The following is a 25,765-nucleotide window of genomic DNA, read 5'->3' on the forward strand; positions in this document are numbered from 1 at the left end:
TGGAAGTATACACCCTAATTTAATATTAACTCCAGAGGTTATGATTAAAAGTAAGTCTAAAGGGGAGTCACAGCACACGTATGTTTAACTTACTTGATTTCCATTATATGTGCCTAGGCAATTAAGGTATATATTTGGCAATACAGGGAGGTGGAATAATAATTTAAAGGCATAGAAATTCTGTCATTCCATCCACTGAGTGGAGGCCCCACGTGGGTATGAAATGGAGCAAGAAAGTGACATTACCTCTGGGGGCTGAGTTTCTTGATGTCTATTTCTTAGTGTCAGTATATTACTGGGCTGAGTAGCCCAAAAGAATGATCCAGCCAAAGCCTGAAAATGTCTTCTAGCCATGGAGTAAACCCCCAGTTACTAGTGTTTACTGTGCTATACTAACTGAGATATGGTGGAATAAACTCAGACATGGAGCCTTCCTTGGAGATTTGTCAGGGTGATATTTAAACGTCAGATGTTTGATCTTTGCGGTGACGTAGAACCTGTTCTCTGCCTAAGATGCAATACTGCTGTATTGATTTTTTATTCAATAAATGTATTTTTTTTTACTTTTTGTAGCAAACATGTATTATGTTTTAATAATTTTAATATATAGATAAATCAATTGAAAATTTTAAAATATTTAAATACATAAACAATTTTTGTATTCTCTCTGGTAAGTTATATTCTGGTAACCAGACATTTAAAAATTATGTCTTCTCATGGAAATAATAACCTCATAAATACTTTGAGGCAAAAAAGTAGTATATGTTGACCATGTAAACAGGTACAGGGAATATATGTCCATAACTGGTCACTTAGTTACTAGTAAATACATTTAAAAGCAAAGACGTATTCCCTTTTACCTTAAAATAATCCCCTTAGAGATGCCAGGTTTAATCACAACAGTAATAATAGCTACCATTTAGAGTGATCATTAAACATCAGTGATTCCATTAGCTGCTTCATGTGTATTTTCTCACTTAAACTTTACAATAACCTTCCCCAGAGTGTTAATCAGAGCCCATCTTAGAGAGGAGCAAACTGAGCCTTGCAGAGTTTACCAAAACTGTTGAAATCCACGGAGCAGGTAAACAGGTATGAAATCCAGCCCTACTGGTCTCATGAGTTCAAGCTCTCAACCACTGTACGTATTCTATTCGCCCTACGTTAATAGACTTGAACTTTTAAAATAAAACCATTGTTTCAGACAGGGCCATATTTAGCTGCCGATGACAGAAAACCCCAAAATGACAGGGGCTTAAAGACATAAAAGTTTATTATTTTCATGTGCAACAGCAATCCAGAGGTAGGCAGTCCAGTACAGGTGTGGCAGGCTCCACAGTCTCAAAAAAATCCAGATTCCTGTCTTGTGGCTAAGCTATCCTCATAGGTGGCCATATACTCATCCCTTGATTCAAATGGGCTGCTGGAGTACTAGTTACAAAAGCCAAGATGTGGAAGCAACCTAAGTGTCCATCAGCAGAGGAATGGATAAAGAAGATGTGGTACATATATACAATGGAATATTACTCAGCCATAAGAAAGAATGAAATAATCCCATTCGCAGCAACATGGATGAACCTAGAGATTATCATACTGAGTGAAGTAAGTCAGACAAATATTATACATCACTTATACATGGAATCTAAAAATAATACAAATTTATTTATAAGACAGAAATAGACCCACAGACATAGAAAACAAACTTACGGTTATCAAAGTGGAAGGGGATGGGGAGTGATAAAACGGGAGTATAGGATTAACAGATACAGACTACCATATAGAAAGTAAACAACAAGGACCTACTGTATAGCACAGGGAACTATATTCAATAACTTATAATAACCTATAATGAAAAAGAATGGAAAAAAGGAGATATATACACACACACACACACACACACACATATATATATATATATATCTGAAAATCACCGTGCTGTACACCTGAAACTAACACAACATTGTGAATCAACTCTACTTCAATTTTAAAAAGGGGGGCTGCTGGAACTCCAGGTGCAATCTAGGCAGGAAGAAAGGTGGAAAGGCAAAACAAATTCCTCCTACAAGTTAGCCCCCTTCTGGTTCCCACAACACCTCCCCCTGTGTCTTCTGTCTCCTAATCCAGCTGTCTTCCCATTAATGCAATCTGCTTCTTAAGTTAGAGGATCTTAAATCCAGAGAAATATAAAGCTGGTTTATCTCATCATTGTACTTATTTCCTTTTTTCTCCCTGTGGAGGTATGATTAGAAAATTCAGATGAACTCACCAGAGGATAAAATTTCTGTAATAGTAGAATTTATTGTTATATGCAAAACCATACAAGAAGATATTATTGTCTTGAGAATATAGAAAATTTACAATTTGGTTTATATTTTTCAGACCACCAGCTATAAAAAAATCCTGAGTGGTTTTTGCATCCAAACCTAGACTCAAGGCTTTAGCATGTAACAGGGGGCTTTGAGGAGTTTCCAAACTCTCCATAAAATGTACGTAGGATAAAAATGTTAGTGACAAGAGTAGTACTATTATTCATAAAAAATAGGAAAGGAAGATGTTTTAATCTTTCCCGTCTTTGAACAAAGTTTTAGTGTTAGAAAAAGAGAACTTTAGGGCTTCCCTGGTGGCGCAGTTGTTGGGAGTCCGCCTGCCGATGCAGGGGACGCAGGTTCGTGCCCCGTTCCGGGAAGATCCCACATGCGCAGAGCGGCTGGGCCCGTGAGCCATGGCCGCTGGGCCTGCGTGTCCGGAGCCTGTGCTCCACGGCGGGAGAGGCCACGGCAGTGAGAGCCCCGCGTACCAAAAAAAAAAAAAAAAAAAAAAAAGAGAACTTTACCAAGTATTAATTGTAATTCAAATGTGACTTCAGCAGCCTAATAGCATTTAATTGACAGAATAGTGAAAAAGACAATCAAATTAGGAGCCAACCAAATAATTTCTCACTGTCTTCGTGAAATGTATTGAAGAGGCAGTCGCCAAAAGAATTCCCCAATAAGATACTGATTTGTAGCAGGTTTACACACGTGATAACAATCCCAAGGTGCCTTTTCTAGCAGGAGTACTAGCATTACAAAGATTTGAAAATGGAATGTCTCCCCCCCTGCAGGTAGCAGTCCCCCAAGAAGATGGGTTATGTGTGTGTGTCTCTGTGTGTAACATTTAGATGCACACACATTCATAAACACATACATGTGAATGTGATTGTGCACATATTTATATATTCACATATACGTGATACCAACACATACATATGTAAACATGTTTGAAGACATACTTATGTATTCACATGTATATGACATGTGCATATAAAATTAAGGTAGAAAATACGTATTCATACACACATATATATGCTTGTATGGGCAATCAGAATATATATGTACAAAGAGAACCATCTCAGGCCTCGTTATTTATATTATTTATGTTATTTATAAATACACATACATTATAAAGCAAGATGTGAAAAAAAGTAAATGTACATATAACATTAATACCTGAGGACATCAACCCTCAGGATACAGACCAAGACTTCAAAGACCGTGGATGAGCAAGAAACAAGATGATAAAAATAATAGCTAAACTCCTTGCCCCAAATGAGCAGAATTTGGAAATGAAATAAAAATTATGAGTAGTGAAAGAAACAGGAGTCTGAAGAGGGGAGGGATGACAGAGGCACACAACTGGGATCCTGGGAGTTTTAAGAACTAGAATGATTACTATTCAGTCTTAAGGTGTTTACATTCCTGTGATTAAACAACCCCACCCCAATGTCTCTAGAACATTTAGTAATGTTCATTAAATACAGCTGACCCTGAACTACACAGGTTTGAACTGCACAGGTCCACTTATAACGTGGATGTTTTACAATAAACGTGTACCACAGCACTCCAGGAACCATGGTTGCTTGAACCTGCAGATACAGAACGGCCGCTATGGAGGGCTGACTGTTATATTCAGATTTTCGATTGTGTGGCAGTCAGCAACCCATGCATCATTCAAGGGTCAGCTGCACTCAAAAACTCTGTGAAAGTGAGTTATTTCGATTTTGTTTTGTATTGTATTGCTTTTCCCATTTTTGTAAGTGGAATGAGTGGGTTCTGGGATCAACCTATTTGAGATCAAGACTTTGGAGGAGATTAAGGAACAGCCTGGAAATACAGACATCTCAGTGGAAGTAAGAGACAGAAGCAGAAACACACTGAGTGTAAGCCTTGCAAATTTGCAGAAATCTTGGGGTTTCCAGTAAAGAAAAAGACTGAAAATTCCAGATTCACGGACTAATCACACAGTATTGAGGGGAGGGCTCTGGAAACTTCCATCCAAGTCAATTATGATGGTGAAAATTGGGGTGAAGTTTTCAGGGACAGGAACACAAAAGTTAGCTTCTGAGATAAAGACAGAAATGAGGGTCAGAAACCTAGAAGTCCACTGAGTTGGAACATGACCCAGTGAGTCTTGGTCTCCTCAAGCTGGCCAGGGCTGAAAGCTCACCCAGACTTGACACTATGGAGCAGGCCTGTTGTCTGAGGTGAGATAGTTCCAAACACTCACTGACAGTCAAAGGAGGAAATGTGAAACATAGATTGAGACCCAGAAGAAGATATGACATGGAAGGAAAATCACTTTTTGGGAGTAAATATCTTAGGACCAAGTATCACAATAGGGTAGAACAGGGACATCTGACAAAAGTAAGCGTAATAACTCAAGTGACCTACACATCACTCATATGGGCTTGGCATGATTATTATCCCTGTTTGATACTATTATTGTCCCCATTTCACAGGTAAGGAAACAGACATTAAAAGCATTTGAGTAACTCGCCCATAGCTCCACAACTGGCAAGTGATAATGTCAGGCATTGAACCTCAGCAGTGGCTGAGGTTCTAAGTCACTCTTCATGTTCTGGACCCAAAACCTGGTATTCCTTATCATCACTGGTGTGGAAAAGTCTGGATCTAGGAACATTAGATCCTGTAGATAAGCTCTGAAAGATGGAAAAGACAGTACTTGCATAGCCTGGATGGAGCATAAGAACAGCCAGGTATTAATGGCCTTGGAATCTCTCTCCCTTATGTACACACATCATGGCCTTCCTCTTGGGCTTTATAGAAGGATGGCTATGGTAGGAAAAAGAAGGGCCCAAAAGATGTTCAGATCCTTGTTCCTATAAATATGTAAGTATGTTACCTTACATGGCCAAAGGGACTTTGCCAATGCAATTAAGATCACAGATCTTGAGATGGGAAGATTATACTGGATATCTGGTTGGATCCAATCTAATCACAAGCCCCCTGAAAAGTGAAACACTTTACTTTAACCCCATCCTGTCTGGGCAGGGAACAGACACCCTCAGGTGACCTACATGCAGAGGCAGGGCCAAATCCAAAGCTGAACCCCAGGAGCTGTGCAAACAAAGAAGAGAAAGGGAAATCTCTCGTGCAGCCTCAGGAGTAGTGGATAAATCTCCACAGTTAACTTGATGTACCCTGCACCTGTGAAATACCTGAATAGACAACGAATCATCCCAAAATTGAGGCAGTGGGCTTTGGGAGCAACTGTAGACTTGGGGTTTGCTTTCTGCATCTAATTTGTTTCTGGTTTTCTGTATATCTTAGTTTAGTATTTAGAGCTTATTATTATTCGTAGATTTGTTTATTGATTTGGTTGCTCTCTTCCTTTTTTTTGGTTATATATAAATATATATATATTTTTTTCTTTTTCTTTTTTTGTGAGTGCGTATGTGTATGCTTCTTCATGTGATTCTGTCTGTATAGGTTTGCTTTTACCATTTCTCTAAGGGTTCTGTCTGTCCTTTTCTTTTTTCGTATACTTTTTAAGCACTTGCTATCATTGGTGGATTTGTTTATTGATTTGGTTGCTCTCTTCTTTCTTTTTTTATTACTTTTTAATTTTTTTATTTTAATAATTTTTTTATTTTAATAACTTTATTTTATGTTATTTATTATTTTTCTTTCTTTTTTTTTTTTCTCCCTTTTCTTCTGAGCCATGCAGCTGATAGGGTCTTGGTGCTCCAGCCGGGTGTCAGTCCTGAGCCTCTGAGGTGGGAAAGCTGAGTTGAGGACATTGGTCCACCAGAGACCTCCCAGCCCCACATAATATCATCAGTGAGAGCTCTCCCAGAGATCTCCGTCTCAACGCTAAGACCCAGCTCCACTCAATGACCGGCAAGCTCCATGGACACCCCATGCCAAACAACTAGCAAGACAGGAACACAACCCCACCCATTAGCAGAGAGGCTGCCTAAGATCATAGTAAGTTCACAGACACCCCCAAAACACACCACTGGATGAGGTCCTGCCCACCAGAAAGACAAGATCCAGCCTCATCCACCAGAACACAGGTAACATCCCCCTCAACCAGGAAGCCTACACTAGCCACTGAACAAACTTTACTCACTGGGGTCAGACACCAAAAACAACGGGAACTACGAACATGCAGCCAGTGAAAAGGTGACCAAAAACAGTAAGTTAAGGAAAATGAGAAGTCAGAGAAATACACAGCAGATGAAGGAGCAAAATAAAAACCCACCAGACCAAACAAATGAAGAGAAAATAGGCAGTCTACCTGAAAAAGAATTCAGAGTAATGATAGTAAAGATGATCCAAAATCTTGGAAATAGAATGGAGATAATACAAGAAATATTTAACAAGGACCTAGAAGAACTAAAGAGCAACACAATAAATGATGAACAAATGATGAGCAACACAATATGTGAAACTAAAAATTCTCTAGAAGGAATCAATAGCAGAATAACTGAGGCAAAAGGACAGATAACTGACCTGGAAGATAAAAAGTGGAAATAACTACTGCAGAGCAGAATAAAGAATGAAAAGATAGAGGACAGTCTCAGAGACCTCTGGGACAACATTAAACACACCAACATTGGAATTATAGGGGTCTCAGAAGAAGAAGAGAAAAAGAAAGGGACTGAGAAAATATTTGAAGAGATTATAGTTGAAAACTTCCCTAATGTGGTAAAGGCAATAGTCAGTCAAGTCCAGGAAGAGCAAAGAGTCCCATACAGGATAAATCCAAGGAGAAAGACAACAAGATGCATATTAATTAAACTATCAAAAATTAAATACAAAGAAAAAATACTAACAGCAGCAAGGGAAAAGCAACAATAACATACAATGGAATCTCTATAAGAGTAACAGCTGATCTTTCAGCAGAAACTCTACAAGCCAGAAGGGTGTGGCAGACATATTTAAAGTGATGAAAGGGAAAAACCTACAACCAAGATTACTCTACCCAGCAAGGATCTCATTCAGATTCCACAGAAAAATTAAATCCTTTACAGACAAGCAAAAGCTAAGAGAATTCAGCACCACCCAACCAGCTTTACAACAACTGCTAAAGGAACTTCTCTAGGCAGGAAACACAACAGAAGGAAAAGACCTACAATAACAAACCCAAAACAATTCAGATAAATGGATTAAATGCTCCAACCGAAACATAGACTGGATAAATGGATAAAAAAAGAAGACCTGCATATAGGCTGTCTACAAGAGACCCACTTCAGACCTAGGGACACATACAGACTGAAAGTGAGGGGATGGAAAAAGATATTCCATGCAAATGGAAATCAAAAGAAAGCTGGAGTAGCAATTCTCATATCAGACAAAATAGACTTTAAAATAAAGACAATTACAAGAGACAAAGAAGGACACTACATAATGATCAAGGGATCGATCCAAGAAGAAGATATAACAATTGTAAATATTTATGCACCAAACATAGGAGCACCTCAATACATAAGGCAAATACTAACAGCCATAAAAGGGGAAATCGACAGTAACACAATCATAGTAGGGGACTTTAACACCCCACTTTCACCAATGGACAGATCATCCAAAATGAAAATAAATAAGGAAACACAAGCTTTTAATGATACATTAAACAAGATGGACTTAATTGATATTTATAGGACATTTCATCCAAAAACAACGGACTACACTTTCTTCTCAAGTGCTCATGGAACATTCTCCAGGATAGATTATACCTTGGGTCACAAATCAAGCCTTGGTAATTTTAAGAAAATTGAAATTGTATCAAGTATCTTTTCCGACCACAACACTATGAGACTAAATATCAATTACAGAAAAAAATCTGTAAAAAATACAAACACATGGAGGCTAAACAATATACTACGAAATAACCAAGAGATCACTGAAGAAATCAAAGAGGAAATCAAAAAATACCTAGAAACAAATGACAGTGAAAACATGACAACCCAAAACCTATGGGATGCAGCAAAAGCAGTTCTAAGAGGGAAGTTTATAGCAATACAATCCTACCTCAAGAAACAAGAAATATCTTAAACAAACAACTAACCCTACACCTAAAGCAATTAGAGAAAGAAGAACAAAAAAAACCCTAAGTTAGCTAAGGAAAGAAATCATAAAGATCAGATCAGAAATAAATGAAAAAGAGATGAAAGAAACAATAGCTAAGATCAATAAAACTAAAAGCTGTTTCTTTGAGAAGATAAACAACATTGATAAACCACTAGCCAGACTCACCAAGAATAAAAAGGGAGAAGACTCAAATCAATAGAACTAGAAATGAAAAGGAGAAGTAACAACTGACACTGCAGAAATACAAAGGACGATGAGAGATTACTACAAGCAACTATATGCCAATAAGATGGACAACCTGGAAGAAATGGACAAATTCTTAGAAAAGCACAAACTTCAGAGACTGAACCAGGAAGCAATAGAAAATATAAACAGACCAATCACAAGCACTGAAATTGAGAGTGGGACTAAAAATCTTCCAACAAACAAAAGCCCAGGACCACATGGCTTCACAGGCAGATTCTATCAAACACTTAGAGAAGAGTTAACACCTATCCTTCGCAATCTCTTCCAAAATATAGCAGAGGGAGGAACACTCCCAAACTCATTCTATGAGGCCACCATCACCTCGATACCAAGAGCAGACAAAGATGCCACAAAAAAAGAAAATTACAGGCCAATATCACTGATGAACATAGATGCCAAAATCCTCAACAAAATACTAGCAAACAGAATCCAAGAGCACATTAAAAGGATCATACACCATGATCAAGTGGGGTTTATCCCAGGAATGCAAGGATTCTTCAATATGCACAAATCAAACAATGTGATACACCATATTAACAAATCGAAGGAGAAAAACCATATGATCATCTCAATAGATGCAGAGAAAGCTTTTGACAAAAATCAACACCAATGTATGATAAAAACCTTCCAGACAGTAGGCATAGAGGGAACTTTCCTCAACATAATAAAGGCCGTATATGACAAACCCATAGCCAACATCGTTCTCAATGGTGACAAACTGAAACCATTTTCACTAAGATCAGGAAGAAGACAAAGTTGCCCACTCTCACTACAGTTATTCAACAGAGTTTTGGAAGTTTTAGCCAGCAAGCAGCAAACAAAAAGAAATAAAAGGAATCCAAATTGGAAAAGAAGAAGTAAAACTGTCACTGTTTGCAGATGACATGATAGTATACATAGAGAACCCTAAAGATGCTACCAGAAAACTACTAAAGCTAATCAATGAATTTGCTAAAGTAGCAGGATACAAAATTAATGCACAGAAATCTCTTACATTCCTATACACTGATGATGACAAATCTGAAAGAAAAATTAAGGAAGCACTCCCATTTACCATTACAACAAAAAGAATAAAATACCTAGGAATAAACCTATGTAAGGAGACAAAAGACCTGTAGGCAGAAAACTATAAGACACTGATAAAAGAAATTAAAGATGATACAAACAGATGGAGAGATATACCATGTTCTTGGATGGGAAGAATCAACATTGTGAAAAAGACTATACTACCCAAAGCAATCTACAGATTCAATGTAATCCCTATCAAACTACCAATGGCATTTTTCATAGAACTAGAACAAAAAATTTCACAATTTGTATGCAAACACAAAAGGCCCCGGATAGCCAAAGCAATCTTGAGAAAGAAAAACGGAGCTGGAAGGAATCAGGCTCCCGGACTTCAGACTATACTACAAAGCTACAGTCATCAAGACAGTATGGTACTGGCACAAAAACAGAAACATAGATCAATGGAACAGGATAGAAAGCCCACAGATAAACCCACGCTCATGTGGTCACCTTATCTTTGATAAAGGAGGCAAGAATATACAATGGAGAAAAGACAGCCTCTTCAATAAGTGATGCTGGGAAAACTGGACAGCTACATGTAAAAGAATGAAATTAGAACACTCCCTAACACCATACACAAAAATAAACTCCAAATGGATTAAAGAACTAAATGTAAGGCCAGACACTATCAAACTCCTAGAGGAAAACATAGGCAGAGCACTCTATGACATAAATCACAGCAAGATCCTTTTTGACCCACGTCCTAGAGAAATGGAAATAAAAACAAAAATAAACAAATGGAACCTAATGAAACTTCAAAGCTTTTGCTCAGCAAGGGAAACCATAAACCAGACAAAAAGACAACCCTCAGAATGGGAGAAAATATTTGCAAATGAAGCAACTGACAAAGGATTAACTTCCAAAATATGCAAGCAGCTCATGCAGCTCAATATCAAAACAACAAACAACCCAATCCAAAAATGGGCAGAAGACCTAAATAGACATTTCTCCAAAGAAGATATACAGATTGCCAGTAAACACATGAAAGGATGCTCAACATAACTAATCATTAGAGAAATGCAAATCAAAACTACAATGAGATATCCCGTCACACCAGTCAGAATGGCCATCATCAAAAAATCTACAAACAATCAATGCTGGAGAGGGTGTGGAGAAAAGGGAACCCTCTTCCACTGCTGGTGGGAATGTAAATTGATATAGCCACTATGGAGAACAGTATGGAGGTTCCTTAAAAACCAAAAATAGAACTACCATACAACCCAGCAATCCCACTACTGAGCATATACCCTGAGAAAACCATAATTCAAAAAGAGTCATGTACCACAATGTTCATTGCAGCTCTATTTACAATAGCCAGGACATGGAAGCAACCTAAGTGTACATCGAGGGATGAATGGATAAAGATGTGGCACATATATACAATGGAATAGTACTCAGCCATAAAAAGAAATGAAATTGAGTTATTTTTAGTGAGGTGGATGTACCTAGAATCTGTCATACAGAGTGAAGTAAGTCAGAAAGAGAAAAACAAATACCGTATGCTAACACATATATATGGAATCTAAAAAAAAAAAAAAAGGGTTCTGAAGAACCAGGGGCAGTACAGGAATAAAGACGCAGAGGTAGAGAATGGACTTGAGGACATGGGGAGGGGGAATGGTAAGCTGGGACAAAGTGAGATAGTGGCATGGACTTATATATACTACCAATTGTAAAATAGATAGCTAGTGGGAAGCAGCCGCATAGCACAGGGAAATCAGCTCGGTGCTTTGTGACCACCTAGAGGGGTGGGATAGGGAGGGTGGGAGAGAGACGCAAGAGCGAGGGATATGGGGATATATGTATATGTATAGCTGAGTCACTTTGTTATACAGCTAAAACTAACACACCATTGTAAAGCAATTATACTCCAATAAAGATGTTAAAAAAAAAAAAAGTAAAGCACTTTTCTAGGCTGTGGTGAAAGAGGGATGTGCCAATGCAAGACGCTTAGAGGGCGGCATCATGAGAAGGATCTGACACCTGCTGTTCGTTCTGAGATGCAGATGGGTATGCAAGGACCCAAGAGAGGCTTTTGGGAGATAAGGGACACTCTAAGTTGCCAGCCAGCAAGGAAATAGGGACCTTGGTCCTACAACCTCATGAAACTAAATTCTCTTAATGTCGAATGACCAGGAAATGAATTCTCTCCAAGAGTCTCCAGAAAGGAACAGAGCTTGCCAACACCTTAAGCCCTGGGAGACCCACGTCGGACTTCTGACCTACAAAAGTATAAGAAAAGACATTTGTGTTGTTGAAGTCAAAAGATGAGTGGCAATGTTATAGCAGTGACAGAAAACTAACACAACGGCAGGCAGGATATGGAACTTAGGAAAATGTTTGGTCTCACGTTATAACTCCTCAGACAGGGAATTCGTCAAAGGACCAAATCAGGGATCTCTGCTCCTATGGCAATGGTCCTCCACCTCCAGGCCTTGAGCATCACGAGGCACCAGATCAGACTTAAAAATCTGTGTCTGAGGCCCAGGGAGCTGGGCAGCTTTTGGCGGGGTGGGGGGGGGGTGGGTTCTGATACCAAGAAGTATGGGATGGCAGCTTTAGCATCAAGTCTCAAAACATGCTGAAAGTCTTTGAGAACCCTACAGTGGCGGTTTACGCTCTACAAATTTAAAATCTGTATCACAAATAAATTTGTTCCCATATGTTCCATTCTCCTTCTGGTGAAATTTTACTTAAAAGATAACTGCTGAACTTGTCACATTGACACTATTTGATCTCAACACTATGATGTTATAAATACGCTCTCCTGGATTATCAAGGTGTGCAGATGATCTGGTCCAAGGCCAAGGTATTTCGGTGTCTACAGTAGAGCTGCAGAGTGCGGTCCAAATAAAGCCAGACAGTTGAGAGAAAGTCATGTGCAGGTCTGGCACTTTCTTTGAGAATGAAAACCTTTAATTTTTATGTGTCCCTTGGGGTAAGACAAGATGCATTTATCCAAAATGGATGAACCTAAGAGGCTAGAGCTCAGAAAAGAAGCTTGCATGACATGGGGAAGCTAGTGGTGCGGGCTCCTTGAATGTGTTCTCCAAAACCTCAAAACATGTGAAGGCCAGGATGAAAACACAAGCAAAGAGGCAACCAAGAAACTGGAGCCTGTCTGTTCAACACACTCGTTTACTGGAGAGAGCGCTAAAGAGCAGTGAATGCTCTTATGTGCTTGGTGCTCAGTGAAGGGGCAGAGGGCATATTGAAAAGAAGTAAAGGGTGGTAAATACCAGGGGGCCCAGGCAGAGGTAAAGGAACGGGCAAGTAGGACAGGACAAGGTATGAAGGAAGGAAGAGAAGGTGAAAAATGGAAGCTGACAAAGAAAGGAAAAACCAAAGGGTGATTCCACAAAGTAGTCTTGGAGACAATTATTCAACAATCTAAGAAAAATGCAACTGTGATGAAAAAACAGGTCAAACAGTCCTAGGAAAGACTATAAAGAGCCAGAAAGTCCAGTTCTCACGAGTAATTATATACAATTCTTATACTATTTATTTAACAGTGTAGAAGTCAGAAATATCTGCAAGAAAAAAGTTACTAATATTTGCATATTAGGTGCATTTCCACATATCTTAATTATTTTCATACCATGTGTGTTTACATATATAAATCAATGCTTACAAGGATCTTTATAATCTGAATAAATGTATAAATGCATAAATTATATTAAATATATTTATACATAAATATTAAAATTTCTTCTGAATAATACCATGCAGAATGTAAAGTTCTTTACCTCCATAAAGACATTCCAGCAAAAGAAACGAAGTTTCAGAAAAATCAAATGACTCTCAGGGTGACGGACAGAAACAAGTTAACCCAAGTTAACAATTCAGACAAGATTCCTATCCAACCCCAGAAGTACCATACAGTCCAGACTCATTCTTCTAGGAATAATTCTTCATTTTACAGCAATTCCAGATAAAAATAAGTGTTTTTAATTTAATAGGGACTTTTCACCATTGATTAGGAGTTATCTGGTTCTTCTCACTTCTGCCACAGGCCTGCTCACTGACACCATCATCCTTGGGTACTAAAGCATGCGGATTCTACCTTCCAAAAGTCTTTAAAATGCCTCATAACTCTTATTCTCTCTCCCAGGACTGTAATTTAAATAGCATCTAACCTGAGTTCCTCCCCATCAAGTGTCTACCCCAACCTGCTGGGCCCCCAGACACCATATTACTTTTCAAGAATCAAAGCATTAATCATCTATCGCTCCCATGTTCAAACTGCTTCATGGCTCCTATACGCTACTTACCTGAGCACAAGCTTCACATTCAGGTCCAAAGCTCTCTACCCCATGTCCAACTATAACTCTCAATATATCTTCTACCACTTTCCCCACAGCCCTAAGATCCAGCGAAGCCAAACCCAGAACCCCTCACTCTTCTCCAAACACACCCACGTGCATTTCTGCTTCTAAACCATTCCTTGAATTTTTCTTCACTCAGAATTCCAAAAGTCTACCTCTTGGATTAAAAACCTCCTTATACCTAAAGATTTATGTCCAATGCTACTTTTTTCTAGAGAACTTTTAACCACAATATTTAATTCCTACCTTAATGGAACCCTCATAGAAATCTGTAGAAACTCATAGTCTGCATTGCTTTATAGGCATTTGGTATTTCTCTGAACCTTCCCACTCAGTGGGAAGCTGTAATATATTCGTCATCTTTTATAGCACCTTTAACAGCAAACAGAGAGTCTAGCAAACATACAGCACTTCATAGTATTTGCTAAATTGGATTCAATTAGCTCTTCCAAGTTCCTAAAACTGAAACTCTTTTTTTTTTTTTTTTGCGGTACGCGGGCCTCTCACTGTTGTGGCCTCTCCCATTGCGGAGCACAGGCTCCGGACGCGCAGGCTCAGAGGCCATGGCTCACGGGCCTAGCCGCTCCGTGGCATGTGGGATCTTCCCGGACCGGAGCACGAACCCGTGTCCCCTGCATCGGCAGGCGGACTCCCAACCACTGCACCACCTGGGAAGCCCCTGAAACTCTTTTAAGTGATATATTTCAAAAGTGATTTTAAAAGATGTTTAAGAAACCTATATTTTATTTAAGTGTAATCACAGGTATTCAGAGGGTTATCCAGGATGCCTTGAAGTACTAAGTGAAAGTTTGTTTTATGCATCCAAACATTTGACTGTCCTCAAAGAAATGAGAACCAAAATGAGTGTACTCCTCATTAGATAATCACACCCACAGGAACAATCGCTGGGCCAGACCTTTATGCTACAGAAGTCCAAGGAAGATTCATGTGCCAGGAGCCAGTGGAGACTCGGAGAAACAGACCACCTGTGATAGTGTAAACGTCATCACTCTCAACCAGCGCAACTAAAATAAGTATGTCTCTTATGATTCACAGTGTAAGGATCCCAATGTACTTGACTTTAAAAGGGCATGGTGCATCTCCTACAGCTGCTCTGAGGCTGGGCCAAAATAGTTATCCTTACTTGACCTTTTGAGCTTTGGATCAATAACAGGCACAGACTACATTAACAAAACAAAGTTGCTTTCACTGCATTAAATGACCAACAAATACAAAGCCAGCTTATGTATCTATCAATCTCTCTATCTTTCTATCCATCCATCTATCCATCCCAGCTCACCTTTTGTGCATCACAAAATAATGTGTTATGTAGACATATATAAGCATATTAATGTGTATTGAGCACTTGGTGCAAAACACTTTTCTAAGTCTTTTGCATGTGTTAAACCTCACAACAATCCCATAAGGTAGGTACTTTATTATTCCCATTTTACAGATGAAGAAATCAAGGCTCAGGAAGTTTATGTAACTGCCCAAGTTCATACAGCTGTTAAGTGTGGGATTTGAATCCTGGAAAATCTCCCCCAGAGCCCATAGTCTTAACCACTCTACGAGACACTCCCAGAGCCTGATTTTGTTCTCTTCACGGAGGTGGGGGAAGTCTCTGGAAGCTACTCTACTTCTGGAAATCACCTATCGGGGCTTATCATAGAGGTAAAGGCCCAGGTGCACATAAAAACATAAAAGACAACCTGCTACATTTCTATCTTGCTGGCTATAATATAGGAATTATTTCTTGAAGACGTAATTGAGTAGCTAAACTTGAAGCACAGAACAGGCAGGCAAGCTGGCAGGACCACCAGATAGGCTGTGTGTAAGGCTGTCCTCACTGCCCTTGCAAATGTAGCCAGCACATTCACAGGGGCAGATTCTGCACCAGGCCTGGAGAGTAGGTGTCAGTGAGAAACAGTCAGAAGAGGATGGAAAACGAACACAGTTATTTCATTCAGCCTTAAATAAAGAGACACATTTCACCTTCTACGGGAATGCACACACTAGCAAACAAAACCATGCATGACTCAGTGCCGCATTTTGTACCAAGGAGGAAGGAACGTAGTGACAAAGATGGTAGGAGGAAACAATGAATCATTTCCCATGGGAGGTAAACAAAATTATACATACCATACCATTAGTTTCACAGAAAGGGAACCGATCAGCTTCCTCAAAAGGGGAGTTTTATCTGGCAACCAAAACTAGCTCACTGGCTGAAAAACTGCATCTTGCTTCTTACTTTTCCAATGAAATGGCGATACAAAAGGCCCGAAAAATGTGTTCAGACTCATGATATTGAAGAGGCCTTGCCAGAGGCAATCAAAGCCGGAGAAGCCAGGTAGCAGTTGAATTTGGAATGAAATATTAGACAATACTTAGCTTTCATTCCAAAGGGTTGCCCTTAATAACACTGCAGCTTGTGGCAGTGACAAAGCTAAAATAAGTTGTGGCATTCAATATGTTTGAAGGATTGAGCCGCAGTCTTCAAGGCTAAACAAACACTCAGAAGCACCTGTGCCCCTCCAAATTACTCATACGACTATATTTTTTTCATGGCCAAACAGCCTGCATATTAAGTATCCCCCCCCCCACCGCCGCACTTCTGGGCCCAGATGCCAAGGAAAAAAAAAACATTTTGCTATAAACTGATTCGTGATCTCTCTGTTAGTGTTGGACTCTCATTCTCAGCTACACTGTGGGTAAAATAAGTAGATTTTTTTTTTTTCCTACGTATTTGCCAAACCCTGGTGGGAAGGCACTGTGTAGTCCTTTTACTGACAGAGTGTCTGGATCATTCACAATGACCTGATTGAGGTTCTTTGGCCCTAAGCAAACAGCTCGGTTATGTGACACTGGTTAGAGGTTAGGGGTATTCTCTATGAAGAAACAGCTTGACCCTTTCCAGTATCAGAATCCAAATCACTCCTTAAAAATGTGCAAGGGAAATGAATGTATTTTCACGCCACCCTTACAAAATACCAAGTTGCACCACAGCCGAGAAACTGGAGCCGCTAAAACAATACAAAAGCCATCGCTTCCAAGAAAGTAGGGCCCTGCTTGTTTTTCAGATACAGTTTTCTGATATGTGCTTCTCTTTGTGAACTATATGCTAAGTATGAGAGGGCAAGTCCACGTTCAAAGACACAATCTGCTCCGCTGGAATTTAGGAAAATAATATCCCCCTGTGTTTCCTTGGTAAAAATAAAATACAGGCCAGAAACTAACACAAGATTGTAAATCAACTATACTTCAATTAAAATAAAATAAATACAGGCTTACAGTCTGCAAATATTATGATTAATATTTGTGATTAGAGTAGGAGAGCCCAGCGAAATAATTCCATTTACGAGGCAGTTGGGAGATTTGGTCCGTAATACGGAACTAAAAGTAGAAGCTAAGTGAGATTTATAATTAAGCGAATGAATCTTACACGTATTATTTCCACTGAAGTTTGGACCCCAGGGCGGAGACAAGCGTTAAGAGACATGATTCCAGAATTGGGGAGCAAAAGGAAGGCCTCCCCAGCGGCGATAACTTCCAGGGCTGTAGGAGGGGCCGTCCCCACCCCTCTCGCCCCGGGTGCGCGTGCGTCCGCGCCCCAGGGGGCGCGGTGGGCCAAGCGGAGGGGACAGCGCCACCCCCTTACCTGCACAGGTGCTCCCGTCGTAGGTCTCGCACATCCACTCATGGCACTCGCAGAGGGGCCCGAAGTACACGCCGGGCTCGCTCACGTGACAGATGCAGACCCCGCAGTCGCACCGGCCGCGGCCGTGGCACAGAGCGCCCCCTGGGGGCTGCCCGGGCGCCCGGCACCGGCGCTCCGACTCGTCCCGGGAGAGCCGGCACGCGGCGCCCAGGCCGCTTCTGCAGGGGCGAAAAACCACAGCAGGGCCACGGTCAAGCCTAGACACTGCCCCTTCTGCTTGGGGCCCACGTTGCCTCCCAGGGTCCACCCAGATCCCAGATCCCAAACGGAGACGTGCAACCCCATGGATAGGACCAACGTTTCTGGGACCCCACGTTTCTCTGGGGACCAAGCTGATACCACCCACGGGCCATCCCTTAAGAAATGACCACGACCCAAAATGTCCAAGTGGTGACCTGCCCACCTGAGAACAGGACCGTCTTCCAGGTGGACTAGGTGATCCGGCCCTGCCTCTTGGCGTTTTGCCACTGAATCTTACATGCATATTTAAATACAAATTAACCCAAAGTATGACCCTTGGCTGACTTTTCAGTTCTCTTTAAAAAGTCCCATTGCTAGCTGGTGGCCAGGGGCAGTTATTTTATGAAAAATAAGAGATGAATATATAGAAAGAGCTTTACATGTTATGATAGCATAGTGCCTAATGCATTTTCAAGTTGCAATAAGCGATGCTTATGAACTATACTTTTAAAATGTAAAAGTTTGGTTATTGTGATGTGCCCCAAATTCTCTTTTAAAATGTAATGCAGAATGTAATACAGACCCCATGGAATAACTCTGCCCTATAGGCGGTGTGTACACCCAGGTACACATAGGATGGCAGATAACCCTCCTGATATGTATTGGAATAGGAGGAAACTATATATTCATTTAATGATTGTATTTTTCCAAAGGAAAAGCAAAAGGACAAGGGTAAAGCAATACACAGTGTAGATGTAAGGAAAGGAATAGGAACAGGTTGAAAACAGTTTATCCCGTGTCCAACTTCCTAACCGCTCTTGGCTTAGGGCAGCCATCCTGAAGCTTGAGTCCTGCCACGCAAAGCAGGGCAGGTCTGTCTGAAAGAAAAACAAATCAGGCTTACCTCAGAGATGGCGAGAACCTTTGAGGAACAGCTGACAGCCCCACGAAGAGAAGGGAGGACGCCAGCAGCAAGAAGTTCCCGAAGCCTGCGGGACGCATGCTGAGTTTCCCGGCTGCAGAGGCCAGCAGAGCTGCTGCAAGGTGGCGCACACGGGGCCGGGGTCGGGGAGGTTCGGGGGGGCAGAGGTGCCACCAGCAGATGGCCGGGCAGAAGGACCCACAGACACCCAGGCGTGCAGGTCTGGGGCTCTCCCCGGAGCTGCAAGGGTGTGGGTGAGCTGCCTGCTAGGATTTAGTCAGCAGCACTGCTCTGGGCGGGGTGCTGGTACGAAACCCCTCAAGTGGAGAGTCTAGGCAGGGAAGTAATTAGAAACAGTTGTACAAGCAGATGGTTTATTTTGCCATAAAAAAAAAAGAAAGAAAAATTCCTGTTCACAGATTTGAGAAAATCGTTTCTTTCTTCAAGTGCAGGCCCCAGAAATATTTGACAAGAGGATATTTGGGCTGGCTGATGTTAAAGGGACAGATAAAATAATCCCTGCGATGGGAAGGGGAAGGGGGAGGTTGGTGATGTCAGCAAGAACACTTGCGGAGGGAATTAGTTTCACCACATGCTTTTCAAAAAGATGCACTGTTTGACTCTTTGAGGTATGAGTTGTGAGGGGCAAGCAAAATTGATAGATAGCACTTTTTTGGACTTTTGATCCTTTGTTTTAAATTATGGGTCTCTCGTTTCTTAATCCTTTAAAGAGGGTGTCATGCTTCTAGTTGTTTGGGCCAGTAGTTTATCACACCACATTTTTTCTTAACTTGGACAGTTCAAAGTGTAGTTGTCCCAAGTTCACCCTATTCTCTGCCATGGATCAAGTATGAGAAAATAAAATGTGTGATTTGTGTCAATGGCACTGAAGAATCATCAGTGTCATTTATGAAGCACATACTGTGTGCCAGTCACTTCATATATTTTATCTCCAATTGTGACAATAACCACACATTCGTTTACTCATTAGGCAAACACAGGTTTAGCATCTGTTAGGTACCAGGCTCTGGGCCAGATAGGGAATTAATGAGAGAGGATCCCTGCTCTCGGAATCCACTGGGCTAGCAGACATAAAACAAAATCACAAATATAAAAGGAAGGAAGGTTGAAAGTTACTTCTAGCTTAGCTCCAGGCATCTGATCTAATCAAATGGCATTTGAGCTGAAGGCTGAAGGAGGAATAGAAGTAAGTTGGGTGGAAATGGGGATGAGGTGGCAGAGAGTGGGGTAGCATTCTTATTCCCATTATAAAGATCAAGAAACTGAGGGCAAAGGATGACCTCTTGCTCAAAGTGACTAATTTGCTCAAATTCACACAGGCAGTTGGGGTTCAGCTGAAAGCTGTGAGCCCTCAAAGCTCCCACATTGTCCCCTCCGTTGTGTGGTCATCTGGGAGAGGTGTTGCGGAAGGTTCTAGGGAAGGGAAGAAACATTCTCCCTTTGCCCTAAGAAGACCTTTAGATGCAGTGGATCCTCGTGAAATAGAACCATCCAAGCAGTGGCCCTGGTCTTAAAATCAAGGATCATATGACAGGATGGGATCTGTCCTGTCATTTACCTGAACAGATATAAGACCACCCCCAACATTTACCAAGAAGGAAAAAGGAGGTCTGAACAGAGCCCACACTTTTTCTCCTGCTTCACCAGACTCCATCTGTACCAGAAGAGGCTCTGCCTGGGGCACATCCTTAGCCCAGGCAGCTAAGCCTTCTTCAAAGGCTGACCCTTGGTCGACCCTTGGGCCCAAGCGTGTACACGCTGGTGGAGGGATCTGCCATCCGGAGGACAGACTGGGGAGAGGTGTGCAAAGGCCAGAGAGTGGTCTGGGCAGGGAATTCTGGAGTCATGGGTACCCACAGTGTGGTTTAGAAGGAGCCGCAAATGCTCATTGGCAGGTGCCCTGGATCACGTGAGCTACTCATCCTGTAGGGGAGGAGGTATGTCTGGAGAAGAGACAGAGGGAGTCACTAAACCAGTCATTTCCTAAGTGTGATTATCTGTGAATGAGCCGCAGCAGCAGCAGCGCCTGGGGACTTGCTACAAATTAAAGTTCTCAGCCCCACCCCCAGACCTACAGAATCACCAGCTACATTTTAACAATACTGCTGAGAACACTATTTGCACATCATATTTGGGAAGCTTTGCAAGCCCCGGGGCCCAGGGCTGGGGCCACGGATGCCTGGATCTAAGGATGGTAGCCATACTCACTCCTAGCTCAACTCCTGGCATCCTGTTCCTTCCTGGCCACGTTGTAACTCTACGAGGACGTAAGAACAGGCTCTCCTGCCAACATCTAAAAACCTTGGTGACTCAGAGAATATGGGAACCATAGAAGGGAAGCATCAATTCCAAAGCCTCACTAGGAATTTGCAATGAAAACATGGAACTTTTAATAAATGAGTCATGTATTACTTTTTGCGTATTTTCTGAGGGGAAAAAAAGAATCGCTGTGGAATAGGGAACTGGTGTTTGAACATTTCTTTCAGGAATTAAAACATTTCTTTTAATCTCCTACAGTGTACCGTGCAATGAGGAATATTATCATGAGCAGCGTGCAGCTGTGAAGCAGAGATAGTATGTTCTAGGTGACTGAAAGTATTGAAACATTCAGATCATTATATCACTGCGACTCAGAAATAACATTCCCAGAAAGTTGAAATAGTTATATTGCAGCTTAGTTGGTAACTCAGTAGAAAGTCTAGGATCCACACAAATTCTGGCAAGATAAAAGAAAATAACTTAACATTTTCACTTTTTAGCAAACTTTGGTTTAATTTTTTTCTGCCAAAGTACCAAATATCTTGGAACGACCTACTTTCTTCCCTCTCCTAGTTTGCAGAAAACTGGAGGACACACATCTCTTGAGGGCCAATGTGGAAAGGACCCAATTGCTGTGTGAAAGGTCCTGGGTTTCTCACTGGCCCCAAAGACCCTGTGACAGCTCTGGGGGAAAGGCCTGGGGGGTGTCCTAGTATCTGAAACCAAGCTCAAAGGGATTGAAAACAACTTAATCCTTAAATATAGTTCTGAGTCATCAAGTCACAAACTCATAGAATCTGGGGTTCAAGAGATATTTTAAAGGTCGTCTAGTCCAAAATTAAACTTATTGACAATGTACAGCACCCCTGCCAAATGATTAGGTACTGAGTCTACTCGGTAAGAATGAAAACTAAGGGAAACACACCCTTCCTGAGAGCAGCTCTGAAGTTTTTACCCCTTGGTTCCAGATCTGCTCTAAGAGGCCTTTTAAAATAATGTCCTGGCCATGAGCTGCTTAAAATATTTTAAGATGTCTAATATATGTGTTCCCCAGGCCCACCACCTGTCCACATACTCCCCAAATAATTCTACCCTTTTCAAGATACACATCACCATTTCCATCACCTCTTCCTTGTGTATTACACTGTCAAGCCTCTAATAGCCTGGTTTCCTGAGCATTTTTGCTTTGTCTGGTGTGGATGCTTCTGTAAAGCGTGGCAGATACCACTGAGACCATAAGGTAGGTGTGGTTGAAAGTGTGGGGAACTGCTGTTTGGGAAAATGGGCCTTGTACATGAGGGCAGAGAAAGACCGAAGAAAGGCAGACCATTCCAGATGGCTAAGGGGCAGGTGTCATAAGCAAGGGAACTTACATACGAGGCTTGTCTTGGATGATGCAGAATGAGTAGATCTCCGCACCTGCACGCCAGTATCTTAAAAGTTTATTCAGAGGCCTTAACGGAGCATATACGGTCCAGATGGTCTTGACGACACGTTGCTCTCTCAAGGCTGCATCCTTCCAAAGGGCTCTCACTGTGGAAAAGTGGACAGAAGGTACATTCCAAGGGCAGAGGAGGAGAGGAGGGGCCTCTGATTTCCGAGGTCCAGCTCACAGGTCAACTGGTGGTCACATCCTACCAACTGGAAACAGCTGGGTGCTTTCACCATTCTTATTTCATATATTATATTTCTGCTAATCAACTGAAGACCACATTACCTTTTTGACTGTCTCATTACTCCAGTCGTGTGCTGTTACAAGTGTATGTGCCCCAAATAGAAGTCAATATTTACCCTTGTTAAATTTTATTTAGGCTCAGTTCTTTTATCCAGACAGTCAGAATCATTATGGATACAGATTTCATATTTCTCTCACCCTTTCCAAAGTAAATATGATGAGCATGCTTTCTGTATCTTTCTCCAAATAACTGATGAGGTAGTTGAAAAAAATTAGGCTGAGGACCAAGCTTAGGAGAGACCTTTCTTCAAGACAGTAAGAATTCCTTTATCAGCACATTTTGAATATGAAATCTAACCACTTACCAGTGTCCTGAGTTGTATGGAATCAGCCCATGCCTTCATTTTGTTCACAAGAATGTTATGAAAGTTCCCATCAGTTGCCATATTAATCTTAGTTTACCAGGTAAAACTTGGGCTTTTACGTGTTTTTGGCAGGTCCTAAAACAGTACCCAATACATATTATATACTCCATACATATTACATTTCTGTCATGAATAAATTAATTGGAAATGATGCACAATATGAATAATAGATCTAGGAGTCAACAAAGTATGCAGGTGATGTAGAGGATTCTGGATCATTTGCCAGGTGGCATTTGCAAACTTTAGTATCCTCCTACCATCATGCAGATACAACACGAACCCGAATAAAACCAGATCCTCTTCCTATATTCCCAATTTTTATTCATTATATCATTTTACTGAATTCTTATAGTCTTTATTCTGATAATTATTTTTGGTTCCTCTCTACAATTTACCTGGATTGTCCAGTAAATCACTGAATCATGTTGATTCCTCCTGCTTCAACATCTTTATTCTTACTTTTATTTTGCACGCCATTGCCGTAGCCTCCAAACTGGCCTCACTGCATCCAGTCTCAGAGTTTTGTGTCTTTCCTTATCCCACTCCCTAAGAGGTCTTTCTAACATACAGTTTTCATCACGTTCACTCCCTGTTGAAAAATATTTAATAGCTCCCCGTTGTTTATAGTATAAAGCTCAAATACTCTAGCACTTCACAGAAGACACTTTATCTTTGGTATCCATGGGGGATGCCCCATCCAGATCCCCTCCCCAGGGCTTATGCACCCATCCCCTGGCTGATGGCAGTATCAGCCGCTGATGGCTCACAGCTGCACCCCTTGCTGGACATTGCCCTAGGCCTCAGGAACAGCCTCCCCTGAGGCTGATCCCTCAGATCCAAGATGGTACCCTAATCCCCACTTGCAACAGTATGGACATCCTAACACACCTCCCTTATGGAAATTGTAGAGCTGGATAGCTCCATCATTGTGATTCTTGTCGACAAGGCAGAAAAAGTGTCAAAAATTGAAGAAAGAAAGATGTGTGAGATGTGAGGCTGAGCAAGATTTTTCAGAAGTATTTATTGGTTTACTTATTTGTTTATTTGTTTATTTATTTATTTATTGTTCCCTTCCTTCTTTCTTCCCTTCCTCTCCCCCTTCTTTCCTTCCCTCTTTTCTTGCTTCCTTCCTTCTTTTCTTCCTTCTTCCTCCCTCTGTCTAAAGATGCCCTCCAGACCAAGCACCCTTTATTCTGTCTTATTTTTTTGGCAACCCTTCCCAGGATCTAACATTATGATTTTCCTTTGTTCACCTACTGTGTATAATCTACCTCTCCCCAATTAAATACAAGTTCCACGAAAGCAGGGACTTTGGCTCCCTTGTTCTTGGCTGTCACTCCAGTGCCTGGCACAGAGTAGCATCTCAATAAATATTTGCCTAGAGAATGATTAAGTGAATGAATGAATGAATGACTTTTAAAAGTTTGATACACCTTGATTAGATGCAACAATTTGATCTAAAGGATGGTTTTTCAGGTTTAATGGAAGGGAAGAATTAACACACCATTATGAGATAAATTAAGGCAATTAAAATATAAAAATCATCAAGAAAATTATATTTGCCATGAAAAAATCAAGAAAGCTAATCTAGAGTCAGGTAATCAACAGCTCTTACTGATCTCTCCATATATGTGCCACACTAATTGTTCAATCACTTAGAGTCAAGTTTGAAGTAAAAAAAAATCACAATTTCACTCAAAACTCACTTGGATAATATTTGCAGCTAAAAAGAAATGTCCAGGTTTTCAAATAGTAAAAGATACATCAAAGCTTTCAGGAAGGCTAAATATTCTGGGGCAGCAATAAAAATAAGTTTCAATTTCCAACAAAAATAACTTTTCAGCTGGGCCAGAGTTGTGGAATAAAAAGGTGTCTAGTTAACATCTTTTCCAGGCATTACTGCAGAACCAGAAACATTTTTTTTCCTCCCACGTAGTAAAAACACCTGGAAATATTAGGCACTTCTGGGATAAGAAATAATCTTTCAGTCTTCTGAATATTTTTACAGTTCTGGTTGACGCGGAAGGGAAATTTTGGGAAAAAAATATAGAGATGGTTTTCACTGACTTCAGGGGAAAAAGATTTATCACTTCAATATTATTTTACCCTGACTAATAGACTGAATTCTTAAAGTCATGCTCAACGGTTAATCAGTTAATAACAACCGGGAAGATAAAATCAGGAGCCCACAAGTGGAGAGAACACTGAACTGTTTGTTCAGAGAAGGGTTTCTGATGCTGGCTCTGCCATCTACTAGCTGCCTGATCTTGGCTGGGTTCCTTAACCTGTTGAATTTCAGGTTCCCAAATGGCGTGGGTGAAGAGAATGTTGGTTTTCCCCAATTCTAAATTTCTGTGATTAGATTTTCTTTGTATATTTGTCCAAAGTCTTCCAATAATAAAGGGGGAATATGAAATAGATATATATATATACATATGTGTATATATATATGTCTATAAATATATGTAAGTGAATGTAAACAAATATATATATTCACTTACATATGCACATCTATTAGAGGTGGAAATGATAGAAAGTTGTATTTAGTCTTCTG

The 25,765-nt window shown here is 40.8% G+C and overlaps 1 protein-coding gene across 1 annotated transcript in view; it reads right to left on the minus strand.

The window, feature by feature from the left end:
* ITGBL1 (integrin subunit beta like 1) overlaps positions 1-19,051 on the minus strand; it is a 218,557-nt gene extending 199,506 nt beyond the window's left edge. Inside the window, exons 1-2 of the mRNA XM_082675682.1 lie at positions 18,814-19,051; positions 17,670-17,887 (exon numbers count right to left, since the gene is read on the minus strand). Of these exons, the coding sequence (XP_082531808.1) occupies positions 17,670-17,887; positions 18,814-18,911 (316 nt within the window). The 5' untranslated portion in view covers positions 18,912-19,051. The remainder of the gene's footprint in view (positions 1-17,669; positions 17,888-18,813) is intronic.
* Between the last annotated feature and the right edge of the window lie 6,714 nt (positions 19,052-25,765).

Source organism: Grampus griseus (assembly GCF_964374135.1).
Source record: "Grampus griseus genome assembly, chromosome: 18".
In the NCBI taxonomy this organism is placed as follows: Eukaryota; Metazoa; Chordata; class Mammalia; order Artiodactyla; family Delphinidae; genus Grampus; species Grampus griseus.